General features: G+C 37.9%; 2 protein-coding genes across 10 annotated transcripts in view; one reads left to right on the forward strand and one right to left on the reverse strand.

The window, feature by feature from the left end:
- Positions 1-16,989, forward strand: part of VPS13D (vacuolar protein sorting 13 homolog D) — a 103,219-nt gene that overhangs the window by 75,081 nt on the left and 11,149 nt on the right. For all 6 annotated transcript variants that reach the window (XM_083802627.1, XM_083802631.1, XM_083802628.1 and 3 more), the window contains 2 exons: positions 2,516-2,648; positions 4,199-4,394. In XM_083802627.1, coding sequence (XP_083658753.1) covers positions 2,516-2,648; positions 4,199-4,394 — 329 coding nt within the window. The remainder of the gene's footprint in view (positions 1-2,515; positions 2,649-4,198; positions 4,395-16,989) is intronic.
- The window catches only part of LOC310883142 (uncharacterized protein), a 51,739-nt gene that overhangs the window by 10,777 nt on the left and 23,973 nt on the right, over positions 1-16,989 (reverse strand). For 2 of the 4 annotated variants that reach the window (XM_083803034.1, XM_083803035.1), the window contains exons 6-7: positions 9,773-9,839; positions 6,586-7,848 (exon numbers count right to left, since the gene is read on the reverse strand). The exons of 1 other annotated variant lie outside the window; for it this stretch is intronic. In XM_083803034.1, the coding sequence (XP_083659160.1) occupies positions 7,784-7,848; positions 9,773-9,839 (132 nt within the window). In that variant the 3' untranslated portion in view covers positions 6,586-7,783. Of the gene's footprint in view, positions 1-6,585; positions 7,849-9,772; positions 9,840-16,989 lie in introns of those variants that run through there. One more of the 4 variants, XM_083803037.1, reaches the window with a different exon arrangement.

Below are 16,989 nucleotides of genomic sequence, written 5' to 3' on the forward strand. Positions count from 1 at the left end.
TGTATTTTATTCTATGCCAGGACTTTTTTTTTTTCCTTTTTATAGGTAAGTACAGTCATGTTGTTGAAAAAGGCTCGGAAACTGAAAATATATCTGAGGTGAAAGGAAAAAGATGGTTAAAAATTTCTGATATCCAGCAGTTATTTCACTTGTGGTATTATGAATATTGGGTGACTTGAGATGACGTAGCTCTTGTCTAGATCATGAGCCAGGATAATGCCAATACTACTATTAAGTGTGAATCTTTATTGCAAATAAGCCTAAACTTGGCAGCAGAAAATGGCAAGTTGCTCACTTGCTCAGCAGACCTTAGTGTGACTTACTAATGCCTGTGAAATGTCCGGTTGTTTATATTTGCTTTTACACTTAATAGAGAATATGATTTTAACCTGTGTACATATATTTTTCTTTTTCTCCTCCTTCCTAAGCAGATAAATCATTATTACATTAAAATTCTTTCTATGCATGAAAAAAATGAATTGTTATTGAGTATTAGGTGTGAAATTCTGCTTCACTGAGGAAGGAAAAATATGACATAAGAACAGATTGTACTTAGCAGGAAAGCTGGTGTAGTGGAGCTGGTTAATTTAGACATGACAAAAAAGATACCAAAAGGTGTAAAGAAAGCTTACCAATTTGATCAGTATTAATATGTTGGTTTATTCCTGCTTGCTGCTTGTCTAATTATGAACTAATGTAGCCTTCAAAATGTATCCCTGAAAGATAACTTGCAGGACTTGACAGGTTCCTTAATGAGATTTGATATTTGAAGGCCTGTTGAGCATTTTAATTTTTATAGCAACTCCTCTAATCCTTACATCAGGTTGGTTTGTACTTCTAGGCTAATTAAAAAAAAAATCATGTCTACATTAAGTTCACATGGAGGTCAGAAGTAATTCAGTCAGTGATCGCTATGCTCTGCCTAGTGTCCATATGATCAAGAAGGGTCACGGGACTTTATTTTCATTCATGTTGTTAAAACCTGCTTGTTTAGATAATTGGAGCTGTTGCACTAGTTCGTCTTTGAGCTGGACAGAAGTATTTAAAGCACAGGAGAACTTGTCACTGGTGAAAAGGAACCCAGCCTTGAAAACGCTGATAGAAAGAGGGCATTGCATTGAGCACGTGAATTAGCTCTTTGTTTCTTTTCTGATCTTTAGTGTATCAGGATTTCATACAAGGTTTAGTACACTTCAGGTGCATACCTTAATCATGTGTTTGGTTTTTTTAATATAAATTATATGGATGCAAAGGAGACTGTACAAAGCAAAAGCTAAGCTGAGTTGTGGAAAGCAATGTCCATGTACAGTTGTTAAAGAATGAAGTACTTGTCCCAGGGGAGCTGTGATCAGTGCAGGAAAGGATTTCACCACTGCTGCAGACATCCAGTATCTGATATTCCTGTGGCATCTGGTACATTCCCTAGCCATGGTCTAAAACACAACGAGGCACTAAATTATCTTAAATAATAAGTTTGTTTATTGAAAGGAGTAGATTTTAAGAACATTGATGCTAGTTGAGGGAGGTACAGAAGGTGAACAACTGTGCATAAGCCAGTATAGCTACTCATTGGAGATTATTATAGAAAAATGCTTGCTAGGAACTCCTTGCCATAATAGTATCTTGAATATGAGGTGAAGTTACAAGATTTTTTTTGTCTCCCCTTTTTTAGAGCCTCCCTCCCCCCTTAAGCTTCTGTTTTGTATCTGATTACATCAAACCTAAAGGTCAACAGATCACAATCGATCACTTTTATTTGGAACCTTTTCATTGACTGATACTCAGTAACGGTCAGAGTTCTTGGAATAAATCCTGCTTGGACTTGTATTCGTTCTTTTATCTATTTCTCAACTCTCCCCCCATACTGTTAAGTGCAAAGAGTAAAACTGTGCCAGACACGAATTTAAGGTTCCCTTTAGATTTTTGTTCTGCAGTTCATTGTACCTGTGGACACTTACAATTTCGCCATCTTGCACTAGATCAGCCCATGTGCTGCAACGAGCACGGTCCGACTCTTTTCAAAATAGAGCCAGCCATTTCAACATTGTGTTACTAAAAAGAATTTAAGCAACTGTTGCAAATGTTTCAGTGTCATGTCAGGAATATTTGCCTCGAAGCTTTTCACATATCTTTGCAGAAGAAAAGCTTTGTATCTAAACATTCTTTTGGGTTTTCTGAAAGGTTACAGTTGGGTCACTAGAACTTCTTTCAGTACATCTTTCACAGGCTTCGTTTCTTTTGGCTTGACCACCACAGTTGAGCACCTATTACGGTTTTGACCATCACCTCAGGATTTAAGTTGCATTAATAGAAAGCACAGGTTAATGGACTTCTTCAGAACTTTCTTCATTTGGAAAAAAAAAAAAAAAAAAAAGCTGGAGTAACTGTGCATGTGTTAGAGAAAAAAAGTATGAATACATTTTTCACAACTAAAACATAGGATTTTCTTCAGTAAATCTACATAAGGGAAACAACTTTTTTTCTTTAAATAACAGAAAAGATTGTTCTCTTACAGTTTGCTGGGACCTTGTCAGATGGTTTGGGTAAGACAATGGATAACAGACACCAAACCGAACGAGAATACATTCGATATCATGCTGCAACCAGTGGAGAGCATCTTGTAGCTGGAATCCAGGGACTTGCACATGGTAAGCCTTAACTGTAATTTTAACTTGTTTCACTCTTAAAATAATGAGCGGATAGAAAAGAACAGTACACTACAGTTTGTATTAATCTTGGGTGATTAGTTGCAGCCCAAGAAGTTTAAAGTAACATTTCACCAGTTTGTTGATTTTTTTTATTTTTTTTTCTTTTAAGTCTGGTAAGAACTAGAGTAATGAATTTGTGTAAAAGACAGTGGACTAGCCGTAATTTGGCCAGAATCTCACATCAATTTAGCTCATGATTTATCTGTTGAAGAGAGTGAAATCAATACAAGCCAAGTTTAAATCAAATATTTATATTTTGCATCATCTTGACTCAGTTTGTTTAAATGTCATTCTCTGAGTGCAGTTGTTGCAGCCTGTATAAAGATAGTCTTGCTTTTACTAAAATGGCAATCTTTTCTATGCTAAGCTAAAGTCTTTATGCTAGTGTTTTCTCATAGAGACCGTGCAGGTATTTGAGTGGATCATGAGAGGTCTCTCTCATACTGGTGTGTTGTAAACTCTGGTGTAAGCAATATCAGTATAAATTGCGGAAAAATGAAATATTTCAGACTGCTGAGAAGTCAATTAAAAGCATTTAATTGTGTCATCCAATAATTAATAGGACTGTTTTAATTTCAGTTCCGTGGAGTTCTTATATGCTGTCCATCCCCCCACCCCAAATCCTGTCTGTTGAAGTGGAAGAATTAACCATAATCTACAGTTATTCAAGAGAAGTGTTTTAAATACTTGGTGCTATGCACTTCTCAAGTTTTCAAGATGCAGCCTGGTCTGTACTTAAATTATAGTACTTAAAAGAACACCTGGCCACTGGAAAGCTAAAGAGCCAGATGGTGTGAGCATTTTTATGTCTTAAGCCAGTTCATCAAAAATCGTGAGATTTTAATCATGAAGATATGATATCCATCCATAAAGCACATTCTCAGTTAATATGAGCTGTTCCAAGTCTTTTGAAGTCTCTTTAAGTTCTTGATTTCTTCTGAGCACTTAAACTCTCAGTGACAGAAAAGTTCACAGAAATGTCTTTCGGCAGCATCTCAATTAAAATCACATAACGCCAGTTTAATGTAGTTGACTTTTTCCAGTGTACAAGTGCAGTGTTACATTTTCTGTCTCAAATTGTATAAGCTTTTGTGGTAAGTGAATTTTGTCACACTCTGGGTAACCACTTCACCTCGGAAATAGATGACGACTCTGTAAATACAGATGGGGAATAAAATAGTATAGAAATATAACCTGATATACATTTAATGGGTTAAATCTTTCTGTGGGATACTATCCATGTAATTTGTTTGTAATGTCTGTGTGCATGCATGTATATACTGCATGGGTTTAAAAATATATGTTAATGTATAAAGTATAAAATTATTAGCTAATTAGTTGTAAAACAGTTTTTGTATTACATGTAATGCACAACACATTTTTATCAAGCTTGACAGTAAATCTTAGGCAGACAACATCAGCTGGAACAAAACTGCGTCATTTTTAGAGGCAATACTTCTGGCCTACTTTGCTGTTCTTGTCTTCGCTAGGTATCATTGGAGGATTGACAAGTGTAATAACTTCAACAGTTGAAGGTGTGAAAACCGAAGGCGGTGTCAGTGGTTTCATATCAGGCCTTGGGAAAGGCCTGGTTGGCACCGTAACCAAACCTGTGGCTGGAGCTCTGGATTTCGCATCAGAAACTGCACAGGCAGTGAGGGACACCGCCACTCTGAGTGGCCCCAGGTCAGTAAGCTGTTTCTATTTCCAGTCAATAATATTGTAAAAATGCATCTTACAATACCTGCTGCAACTTCAAATCTGGTATCTTTCCTTACCCAAAGGAACAATGGTTTTCAAATCAAATACGCTGTGTGCTATTAGTGATGTGGCCCATTTTAATCAACTTGCTTTTTCCTTGGCAACTTTTTTCTATGGTGTCTGTGCTCTTGTATTAGTAAAATTTGCACAGAAAAGCTGCAACATAAAATAGGAACTCCAGCATTAGATGAAAATTCTAATTTTCACTTTGTACAATGGTTCTTTTTTACCAGAAGTGTGGCTATATGCCCTTATTTGCACATGCTCATTTGTTTACCTGAATGTATGTGGGTGGATGTAGGAGTCAGCACATCTGGACAGGTGCACTGGCTTCCTTCCTGTGTTCAGTAAATAGCATAATGTGGTCTTGACAAAATAATGATTATCTTTAATGTAAATGAATATTAGCACTGACTGTGAGTGTGGAAGAGGGAGAGGGCAAAGTTTTAAAAGCCAGCTCTGAGAGAAGACACTCTATTCTTTGTGGCCAAGAGTTTACTTTAGATGATAATACTATGGCAAGAAGTCCTTCTGTTGTATGCATGCAGGATCCTGCATGCTGAAGTGAAAGAAAATCCTAAGTAGATTTTATTGTTGGAAAGCTTAGAGAAAAATGTTTGCGAAACGTTGGGTTAGTTTGTCTTCCCATTTGGCTTTTCCATTTCCTGTGTTTTATGATGCCACACTTAGAATCCTGAGGTGCCTACCATCAGTGTTTCAGTAAGGAACAATAAGCTTGATGAAGTGTGACTGAGATGCAAGAAATTTCACAGAATGAACCTAGGTGTACTTTGTTGTGAAAATGGCAGTGTTTACATGTATGTCTCATGTATTCAGTACTTAGCTTGATTTGTAAAGCCAAGAGGTCAAGGATTACAATTCGGTGAGTAAATATGTATACATAAAATTACACAAGAACTATAAGCGCATCCCTGAGAAAACACTGTTTTGTTTGCGTGTTTCCGAATGTTGTAAGTGTGCAGATTTATTTATTTATTAAAAGGTGGGGAGAAACACGCCTGGCTATTCTGTTACTTGTCTCACCAGTTGAGCTGTGTTGTTATTACCGTTTGTATCAGGATGCACATATACTTAAAATCTGTGCTTTGAAATATTTCTCTGATCCCAGGCTTTATGCAGTAGCAGTGATGTTATCAACAGTTGATAAACCAGACAGGGAACAGGAAAGGGAGGACCCCCGGCTAACCTTATCTCCAGCTTGTATTTGCCTGTGTGGCATATTTCCCTTTAACTTGTTAACTGTCAGTTATGAGATTAGGGCAGATGAGCTGAACCATGTTGTAGCTTCCAGTGAATTCTGAAATACTGTCGTTGTACACCAGCACTGTGAAATGACATTCATTTACATACACTGTGAAAGTGTCTAACCTACCAGCCTGCTACAAGGAAAAAAAAAAAGTGAAAGAAAAAGCTTTGCCACTTACTATAATTCTCCAGTGAACAAAATCTGATCAAAACTTTTCTTATTAGATAAATGTGGTTGGGAATATATAGATAATGGGGGTGGAGGGCGCACAAGCTATAAGCAATCTTGCACCCATGTTCTGTTTGGTAAAATTTTTTGATATATAATGAAGCAACCGAATTGTTTTTTGGGGGTATAAAAAAAACAACAAAGGATTTGTACGTTTTTGGACTTCTGTGTACCAATATCCCCCTGCTGCATTTGTTAACTGTTCAAATATGTGTGGTTTGGAATCAAAATAGAATCGTGTTCCAAACCCAAGTTGCTGGCTCCTGTTAATTTTCTGTTTTAAGTATGCTGGGCCATGTAGACTCTCCCAAACTAAGTATATAAAAACAGATAACTGATGAAAATAAGTTTATGTCAGTAACTGATCTCAAGTGTAGTTTTGAACAGTTGAACACAGTAGGAATAATAATAAGCATGGTGAGAACTATCTTAACCTTATCTTGACTGACAGCTTATCTGCAAGTTTCAGGTATTTGTGCAAAAAAGTTTTGTGAAACAGTTAAATACAGTTGCATTTAAATGGCACAGTACATGACCATAAATTAAAGGCCCTTGCAATTTTCATAATCATATGGTTGAATCTAATCAACAACAACAAAGCCACAAAACAAACAAAAGCCCTGAAATTATGCTGCTTGACTTTAATTACTGAATTATTGGAACAGTTTTCCAAGAGATGGGGAATTTGAATTGAGGCTGTAGGTTCTGCTGAAAGGCATGTCCCAGCAAAGTCACTGAATTTTAGTAGAACACTGAAGGAGACTCTGTAGCTTGTGTTACTCAGTGATCATGCTACATGGACATCAGTCTCTTTTGGCTTCAAATGTATTGATTTGTACTGGGATTCATGCAGCTAGCAACAACCCTGTGAACCCTGTGTACAGAACATGGAGCCAAACTTGTACAGCTGAGACACAGACGATGGCTTTATAGCTTATTGCAGTAGTTCAAAATGTGATGTGTTTGAAGTGCAAGAAAATATTTTAAAATCTGACTTTAGGCTGGACTTTCTCAAAGCTAATCTTAAAAGTTATTAATATATAATGTATTATGTTTGTAATTTATGAATAAAGCTGTCTTAATAGCTTTAAATTTTAATGCAGAGGATAAATGAAAACAATTGCTGACAATGCAGTATACATCTAATTTATTAAAAGTTAATGCCTGTGACTTGATACCTTCTTTGAGCGAGTTTTATGTGTTCCAAGTACTGCAGTATCACATGCAAGAGTTCTGATTATTTCCATATTTGTCATATACTGCCAAAAGTCTTAAAGACCAGTTCAAAACAGGAAAGCTGTTTTGTCTATAGATATGCCTGGAAAGCTTTCTCCTAGAAACATGTTTTAACTCCTAACACAGCATATCTTAAGAGAATATATATTTAGACGTGTACCTAACTTAACAGGTAGTGTACAATACTGCCATCATGGCTTTCTCTCAGACTTCTGCTAGGGTCAGAAGTCTTGAGACATCTTAGTTAATTTTGAACTGTTGTGAGGGTTTGTGTTGTCCTCAGAACACAAAAAGTAAGGAGATTACTTCATGACCTACTAAATTCTCATCAATTCTCAGTAAGCTAGACTACATTAGTTAAGAATAGTTTGAGATTTGCAAGTTGTTAATGGTCCTAGAAAGTTCTTCTATAAATATTTGATTCTTTTAAATATGCTTCACCTGGAAAGAAGCAGCTCGCCCTGGTTATTCGTTGTTCACCACCTCTCACAGTATCACTCAGAAAAGTGCAATGAGGTTGCAACAGCACAATGCCAGCAGTAGGGCTTCATTTATTTTTCTCCTTCATGTGTCCATCTCACTGTTAGCTGTGGCTCTGGCTGTAAGAACAAAAGCAGTGGACTCGAGAGCCAGAGAATACCAGTAACCCTGCAAAGAGGAAGTACAAAATATTTAAGTAATCGTATGGAAGGTCATCCTAGCTAATATACTGCAAAGAGGATATTCTCAAGGTTCTCAAGTTCTGAAGGTAAATACTGCTTGAGAATTAACACCTCTGTATGTGTCCCAGGTTCCTTCCCTACCTTGCACTTGTTCTAGATCTGACTTCGAGTCTTTACCGTACTGTCAGTCATGCATGGGTACGGACTGCGGTGAAGTAGACTTTATTCTCCTGGGAAGCCCTTTGCAAAAGTTTTGTACAAGTTAGAGATATTACACCTACCAGCTAGCATGCATTGTGTTGTGTAAATCTGGAAATGGTTCATACAGTACAGTTGAGCTGATTTATCAGACTGATCTGTAAATAACACCAGCACTGTGATTTCCTTCATATCCTCTTACCTCTTTTCTCCCAGTGGGATAATAGGCCTTTATTATGAACTGTTTTCTCAAATGATCTGTTCTTGGTTTGTTGTTGGGGGGGGGGAGTTTGTTTATTTATATATTTATCTGAGCAAGTTTGTCCCTTTTTCTCCTGTGGCACCATGTGAAATCATGTAGCCACTTGCCTTTTCCTCAATGTTAGCTCTACTGTCCATCTTTAGTTGCTGTTGAACTTTTTTTTTATAGTTTTAAATTTTTGTTAGTCTGTCCAGATTCTTCCATCACTGTTGTTGAGCTACTTTGAAATCCCCCCAGTCTGTAAGTTCCCATCAGTATTGTGTGAAAAGGGACTGTCATATCCCCGCTCAGTGACAGGCTGTACTCTGCAAGTCATCCAAAACGGTGTTGGCTGGTTTTACTGCAATATCATGTTGCAAATTGATGTCCAGTTTTCTGCTTGCTATTTTCCCCCAAGAGTTTTTTGTTTTGTTTAACTGCTTTGCAAATATCTCCTTGTCATTTAATATTTGCATTCTGGATTATTTTTCCCTAGACGAACTGGGTTGCAGTTTTGTAGGTTGAATCCATTTCATTTCCTGCCATATTTCTGACCTCTTCAGCTTCTTTAGTACTTCACTGTCCTCACTGGAGTTTTAAACACCTTTTAGTTTGTCCTCTGCAAATATAATTTTATATGTTGCTTTTACTAGATCCTTGAAGTTAAGCAAGTCTGGTTTTGTGCCCCCACATTTCGCATCAGTAGACACTTCTGTTTAATTGGTTATTTTCTGTTACCAGTCTCACCTGCTCAGTATTACTCTGTTAGGTATTAAATTTATCATTGGTAACTTTCTGTTATTCTGTTGCGAGATCCTGTTCAGTTCTTCAAATGTCCACTCTTGTTGTGTGGGTGAATGTATATTTTCTTGTGGTGGAAGTAGTTCCTCAGACTGGAGCTCCACACTTGTTCAGTATGGATACTTTTATCTCAGAACTTGAGAATTTGATTTTTTTTTCTTGAAAATGCATTTCTCAGCTCTATTAGTTTCTTAACTAGAAAAAGACACTAACCCAGCATCTAATCACCTAAAATTACTTCACCTTCAAATCAGACTACCCTTAAGAATGAGTACAAAACAGCCCTCTATTCCTTTCTGCCTATTCAAAGAGTTCTTACTGATGTGATGTGAGCAACTAATGGGACTAATGGGGATTTCTGTCAGAAAAGTCTGAAATAACAATTGTGTTTGCCTGTAAGTGGAATCCTGTCAAGACTGCCTTGGATATTCACTCCACCTATTTCACTGTAAAGCTCTGTTGAAGGATTTCAAGCGATTGGGGCATCTCAGTTACTCCTGTTTCTGGAATATCTAAAGCCTTGAGAAGTGGGGATGGAGTGCACTGGCAGCCCCTATTTCACTGTGTTTCTGTATCTCTACATACTCATACAGTGACTAAGAAATCAATCTTTGGGTAATAAAGCTTGTTTTTCAAGAAAGAAAAGTGTAATTTGCAGAGTGATAAGTACCTTCTTTTGCCTTTTCGTTCTGTCTGAGTCCAGGAAGGAAGGATAGTAGAGAGAAACCCAGGAATTTCTGTATGTGAGAAAGATGCACTGGCTGTTACTGGACTGGTGGGTGGCCAGGGGGGCTTTTTTTCCCCCTCTGTTTCTTTGCTCCCTCCTTCAGGATTGACAGACTGGGCTGCCTTTCTCCTCTAGGACAAATTGCTAAGGAATAATTACTTGGGAGCACAGCCTGTGTTCTGCACAGTAAAGCAGAATTTGCTATGCATGGCTGAAGAAAACAGTTCTGATGCATGCAGGTTTTTTTTAATCCACAGGGTATAGTTAAAAGAAGGGGAAACCTTTAAAACATTCAGGCTGCTTAATCTTATTATATTGTAGGGTTTATAATTCTAGAACCGCATGTATAAAAATGTCAGTTAATTTCCAGAACAATACACGGTTCATTTTCTGAAAGCACTGTTAGCTGCTTAGCACCCAAAAGAAGCTCAGATGATGCAAAGAATCCAAACTCTGCATGAACATATCCTTCTCGCTTTCCTTTTTAGTGGGATGAATGGACATAAATTGGTACCAGCTGTAAAACCAAACTATAATGCCTCGTTATGCACTGCTGCAAATACCTTTACATTTAAATAGTATTTCGAGGAGGTTATTGCTAGATATATGTGTTACTAGGTATCATGTAAAATGCATTTGGAATAGTTGTGAAATCAGTTGTCTTTACAGGCAGTTGTCTCTGTCCCCTTTTTTGAACTTGACCCAATTTAACTATTCTGAAGGAGTGGGAGAATAAAACCAGCGTTTGGATGCATGGCATCTACCTAACGCTTCATTAATATTGGATAGATGTGGTCACTTTCACATCTGCTGTGTATGAATGTTTTTAGTAATAGGAGGTTTTGGGGGCGTTGGGGAAAGCAATTACGGGCTTGTGTTAGGCGATGTTTAATTGTACAGGTCTCACATTCAGCATCTATTACACATGATTAGCCTCTGGAGCCTGCAAGCTAGAATGAGCAGCAGGGCCTGACCTGAGGTAGGTAAACTTGACAGCAAACATCTTACCTATTTTTAAAATGACACTTCTTCAAACTGGAGGATTAGAGTTGCTGAGGTTGTTCATTAGACCTCCCATTTGCATTTCACTTCTGATTTTTGTGTACCATATGTATTTGCAGAGTTCTAGATGCTTTACATTCCAGTAGGTAGTGCTAACCTTTACTTAAGCATTGTGTAACTTCCTTCTGTTTAAAGCCTTCTGCTCTGCCATGACAGAATGTATTCCTACTCTTAAAACCGAGTGAAAGATTGTTTTAAAGAAAACTGTGTGGTCACTGGCTTCTCCACCGGTAACGCTTCTGTTAACATTAAAAAGGGAGACTTTGTGGGTGCCTGAACTGTAATTCTTAAGACCAGTGTCTCTTTTTTTAAGAAAGAAATATTTTTCCACTAAAACGTCAGTGTTTAACTTGACATTTAAGGACAGAAAGATACCCTGACTGCATACATGCTGTTGGCTAAGGGACAGAAAGGGACAGAAGCACAGGAAAGGAACGTTGCAAGGGGAGAACGTGAATGAAAGTAGAAAACATTAAAGTGAATAGTGCTGGGTAGATAACAGAGCATGAAATGTGAAATTGTGTTTTGCTTTTCAGATGTCTGTTCATGGTTATCAACAAATAGTTTCAAAAAGATAAATGAATACAAAGTTCTTATTGTGATAGTCCCCACAGAGCCGAAAGACTGGCTAGCACCTTGATAACTTACAGCTAGGGGTAAGTATGTGTCCATCACTGGTCAAACAGTCCAGCACTGAGTGGAGCACATAGCTTTTGCCTTAAACAAAAGAGCGTTCCTGTGGCTGGGATCAGAACAGGAACAAGGTTAGGCTTCATTTCACAGAGTACAATAACTGGTTTTGAAAACATACGCGTTTGCGAGGAAAAAGCATTATATTGTATTAGACCAGTCTGGTAGGAAAAGAGACAGCTAAAAATCAACATCATGGGTACGCGATGTCCTTTTACCCTTCTCTTTGGGACAGGCAGACTTTTACAACAGGTAAATATCTTTACTGGTTTAGGTTATATGCCAGGTACGGTCGTGTAGGCCTGGTGTAGCCCATCAGAAATATAAGCAATTTTACAAAGCTTCTTCTGAAAAGAGCTGATAAATCCCTTGCTGGATTTGCCACAGATTTATTCTACCACTTACACTTTAAGTGGCAGTTAAGAGGACTGGATTCAGTCTACAAAATGAAATTCCTATACTGTGTGTCCACTAGTATTTAGCTATTAACTTAATTTCCATAGGATTTTAAACTAATTGGATGCAAAGATACACACTGAAAGGAATCCATGTAGACAGGGAGAAAAAATTAGTTCCTTAGAAATATTTGTATTTCTACAGCCTCCATATTTTGCCCAATTACCTTATGTTTCATTTCAGCAAATGCTTTCAAACAACACCACCAAAAAGTAAAAGGAACATTTAACTGTGTTGTATGTTTCCTATTTTCTGGCATTCCCGTTTTTGTTTTTTTTAGATCCTTCCTTATTCAGAAAGCCCTCTGCTAAATGGTACCTCTGTTTCAGTGTATTCTAGGCAATAGTTGTTGATTTTAAACTATTATGCAGAGCTGCAGACTTAACTAGTCTGCAAGGATGCAAATCTGTGCAAAAGTATCTCCTCAAATGGAATTGGAGAGGCTTTGAAAAAAAAGTTAATGTGTTAGTATCAGCAGAACAAGCTAAAAAGTCTACAAAGACCAGGCAATAAAGTACTCACAATTTCCATTCACAGATCTACTTGCTTAGAATTAGGTGGGATGTTAAAAGCCATATATGCACCAGAAATGGACAAAAACTTTATTCAAAACAGACGCGTCTCTTGGAATGCATCAGGACAAATCATCAGACTGTATTAAACCAGTCGGACTCGATCCCCAGAATTGAAAACATTTAATGCACGTTCTGTGGGTTTTTATAATGTCTTTTGGACATGTTATGAGTATTTTCAGTTCATAAAAATAGTAGAAAAGATGAAACTGGTGTTAATGTAATAGGAATATAGCATTTGTTTATTTACTAAAGCACAAATGGCACGAACTGCTCGCCAACGCAGTGGCTTTATGACCTCGTGTCCTGAAATACCTGCTGGTTGTGCCAGAAGGGTGAAGTCTGGTACAGCAGGTCTAGGGCAGCTTTCTGGGAATAAGTTTTACTGGTCTTGTACTGCTGAAGGTAAGCATAGATATTTTCAGTACATGGATACCTTTTATTATACCCATAATCACTAAGAGTCACTGTGGTTTTCCATGTATTTGTTTCTGTTGGATGTATTTGGAATACTATCTTTCAGGTTGTCTTTCCAGTCACTTTCACTCCAAATGATTTTGCCTTGCATCACTTTAAAGGTTTCTTTACAGCCTTCATTTCATGTCCTGTATCAAGTGTCCTTTAATTACCACAGTAATAAAGCTTTGAGGGGAGAGTATATTCAAAAGTAGACTGTTCCCATTCCAAGACCAAACATGAAGACGTAGCAAATGCCTGTGAAAGTCTTCTCTACATCTGTACTTCCAGTAGTTGTGTGTTATAAGAATTACTTCCCACTAATTCCTACCAAGCACAAATATCATGGCAGCAGGTTCTCAGAGGTAAGTTTAGAATGACAGAAATATTAGAAAATGCCAATGGACAGGTAGTGCTGTTTGCACTGACAGGTTTTATTTTCAAATTGAAGATGCAGCATTGCTGTAAAATTAATACTGTTTCTACGCAGTATTTTAAGCCAGATTAGTTTAGGTTCATAGTTACGTGGTAATTACAGGCTTACTTGAAAGCAAGTGACCTTGCGACAAGGTATGTGCTAACATACTGTTAGCCTGTTTACCTGCTACTAGACAGACTTTCTTTCCTTTGTCATTAGTAGTGAGGTTTTATGTTCAGTACTAGTCCAGAGTCTGTATATGGGAGCCCAGGGCCTGCTGGGATAGGGTTTTACACTTGTGCTGTCCTTTTGCCCTTCCACTGAACTCTTTTCATTTCAGTCATGAGCAAACAGTCAGTGCCTGAACTAACAACCCTGCAATCCTCCAAAGCACGCCTCGCTTACAGTACCAAACAAAGGGAGGCCCGCGTGGGCCGGCCCAAGCCAAGGAATGCAGCTTCGGGGTTCTGCTCCATAAATTTAACCAGCACGACAAAAAGGAGATAATATGAGCCTTCGTGATGATCTGAAAGGGGGAGGTTTGTGTCCCATTGATTGCGGTCTGGCCTATTGCCAGGCCCCGAGCCTGACCGACAGTTGAACCATATCGTTAAGGCGTGTAATACAGCTCAAGTCTTGTACAGCAGCCAATGAGTACATATCCAGAGGGCAAAAGTTTATAAAGAGTTGAGGCTGTCCTGTTTAACCCTCTCACACTGCATGTAATATATACTGCTGCCATTCAGAAATAGTCACATTGCTATTAAAAATGTAAACTTTCAACTTTCTTTACTTGGAAAAAATACATATGTGTCCGATTTCTAATGTGCAGCAGATTTATAAAGTGATCTGAGAAAAATATGTAAAACTGATCCTTTAAAAAAAAAAAAATCCAACCCACTTTTTTTCAGTACTTTATCCATGGAGTTAGTTACTTTTGTGTTCAGAGATGTCTTCTGGGTTGTTATGCAAACTCTTTCATACAGATGGAGCTATTTATTGCCTTGATGTCACCTCATTTAGCATGGGGTTGGTATTTTTATAGATAATTTTTTCACCTAATGTTGCTGTTAACATGTGGAACGCTCTTTATCAGTTTTGTGAGCACCAGCCAGTTGATTTAAGTTATTCTTGCAACTCTTAACTTTAAAGATCAAAACAAACTTTCTGAGGAGCTTTATCACTTAGTGAAGTTTGTTCTAGCAGACTTTGCCATTCCTGTTGCAACACCAGTTGTACTGACTGAAAAGTATATGAAGGAGGGTGTGAAGAGAAAATGCATAGGGCCAACATAGTTAGTTTCACATAGTTCTTCATGCACAACTAGCAGGTTAATGTTGAGCAGGAGCCAGTGGTTTGCTTTCTCCCTGAAAGAGGATTTGCTTTCCCAAAAAAACAGCAGTACAAACAATACGGTATCATTTCTTCAGTAAGGCAAGTTCGGCTCTTGTTCAGATTAGGTGTTTGCAAGAACGCCCTGCTAAGAACTGCATCTTTTGTATGGGAGCATTCATCAACACCTTGGTGAGACAGGAAACTTCAAGGTGAGAACTCTAGTAATACTGTTCTGCAATCAATACAGGAAGAGCCCGTGATAAACTGGAAACTGAGAATGCAATGTTACCTTTTTTTCTATATGTAAAGGTTGATGATATCAAAGTGCTTGAAAAAGCATTAGGTTTGTCACACTGTTACGTAGTCAGAGGTGGAGAAGTACCAAAGGTTGAACACTGGTTGATGCACAACTGTGGTTAAGTGCCATGCAGTTGTCCAGTATACAAGCACATGTAAATTACATATGCAGCTCGTGGATTTCTAACATGGATGTTTTAATAATGTGTCATTTCGGTGAGTATATCTGCTGCTCCCCATTTATAAGGAAGTGATTCCTGATGTCTTAATTTCTTCTCACTTCCTTTTGAACTTGGAGCCTGAAGAGGTTCTATGCAATCATAATCCCAATGAATAGTATTCGGTTTTGGTTTGATGTTGTACACAAAAGAAAGGGGGGAGGGGAGAAAATAGCTCCATCTCAAAGAAGTTGGCAGGAACAGCCGATATGATAAACAGTTACTTCTTCAGCATGCTGCAGCTCTCTGAAAAGCATATTGGGTCAGATAAAGGTCTTCAGTATCTGAGCTGGTAGATCCCTCAAAAGAGGAGGGATTTGACTGTAACTGGGAGGTTTTAACCCTAGGCACCATTTATTTGCATGTTTCTGCCTGAAACTAGCATTTTGGGAACACATTTAACAAGTACAATATATTCCATGTATTTGCTGGAATAAACGGTGCATATAAGCTTCCTCAGATATGCAGTCAGCAGGGAGCTGTCTGGCTCATGATTTTACACATTCTTGCATCTAACTGAGATATTCTAATGCCAAATCCAGTACTCAGACTGCACTGCGTGCATATTTGTAACACACCTTAAAAGTATCTGTGTCTCAGCTGGTGAATGAATGCTATCACAGATCTGTGCCAACTCTCTGGGTTTCTGGTGGCAGATTTTTCCAAGAAATCATCTGCCTATTGGGAACTGCACCCCTAAAGCCCAACACAGGGAAGTGGGCAACTTACTTACGAGTAGGAGATATACTATTACCATTTGCTGGTACAGTCACAATGAAAACGTGAAAGCTAGATTGTCATAAAGTTCTCTGAAACTGGGCCCAAGTCATGTAATGTTTGCATTCTCAGATGCAGAGAACACATGGTTAACAACTAATGCTCTCTGTCCCTTTATGCTCAGTAAACGTGGAGCACATTCCTGCTTATTGCCGTGGTGCAATATTTGAAACAAAGTACATGTAAGTATATCAATAAGGAATCATGGAAATGGTGGATTTTTACTATTTTGCAAAAGTATGATAGGAAGTACAGGCCTTACCAGATATAGCATACATTTGCTTTTGTTTGTTATTCTTATGATCCTGTGGTATGAGAACATCATCTGTAGTTCTGTTGTGATTGTTGAACTTTGAGGTCATTCTTTAATTGATTCTGGGACTTCCTTATGCTTTACGCTGTGCTCTCCAGTCATGGATTTATAAGACAGACAAGTGCTGTCCTCATTCTGTATTTTGTGGAGATGCATCATGCATGGGATGATGGTACTTACTGAAGGGCTGCAGGTAAAATTGTCTTGAACAAACGTGGCAAGTATTTTAGTTATTGCATATTTTATGATAGAAGATGCAAGACTATTCCTCCGTTAACTTACCAGATTAAGTCTCTTTTCAGTGTCTGAAATGGACTAAAACCTCCTCAGAGAAAGCAGTCACTGTATTTATGAAACAGACTTTTTCCAGAACCACATAGGTAACAGATTTAGCATTATTTCTCCAAAATACCAGCAGCAATTGAATTCATAGACTTATACTACCTGCCATTTACAATGGAAGCAAAAACAGAATTTGAGCTATACCAGAACCAGTAAGTTTATTGCTTTAAATGGGTTAGAATGACGAGGCTTTAAGACTGGTAACCTTTATGAACACAGTGCAT

The sequence above is a fragment of the Anser anser genome, assembly GCF_964211835.1.
Source record: "Anser anser genome assembly, chromosome: 17".
In the NCBI taxonomy this organism is placed as follows: domain Eukaryota; kingdom Metazoa; phylum Chordata; class Aves; order Anseriformes; family Anatidae; genus Anser; species Anser anser.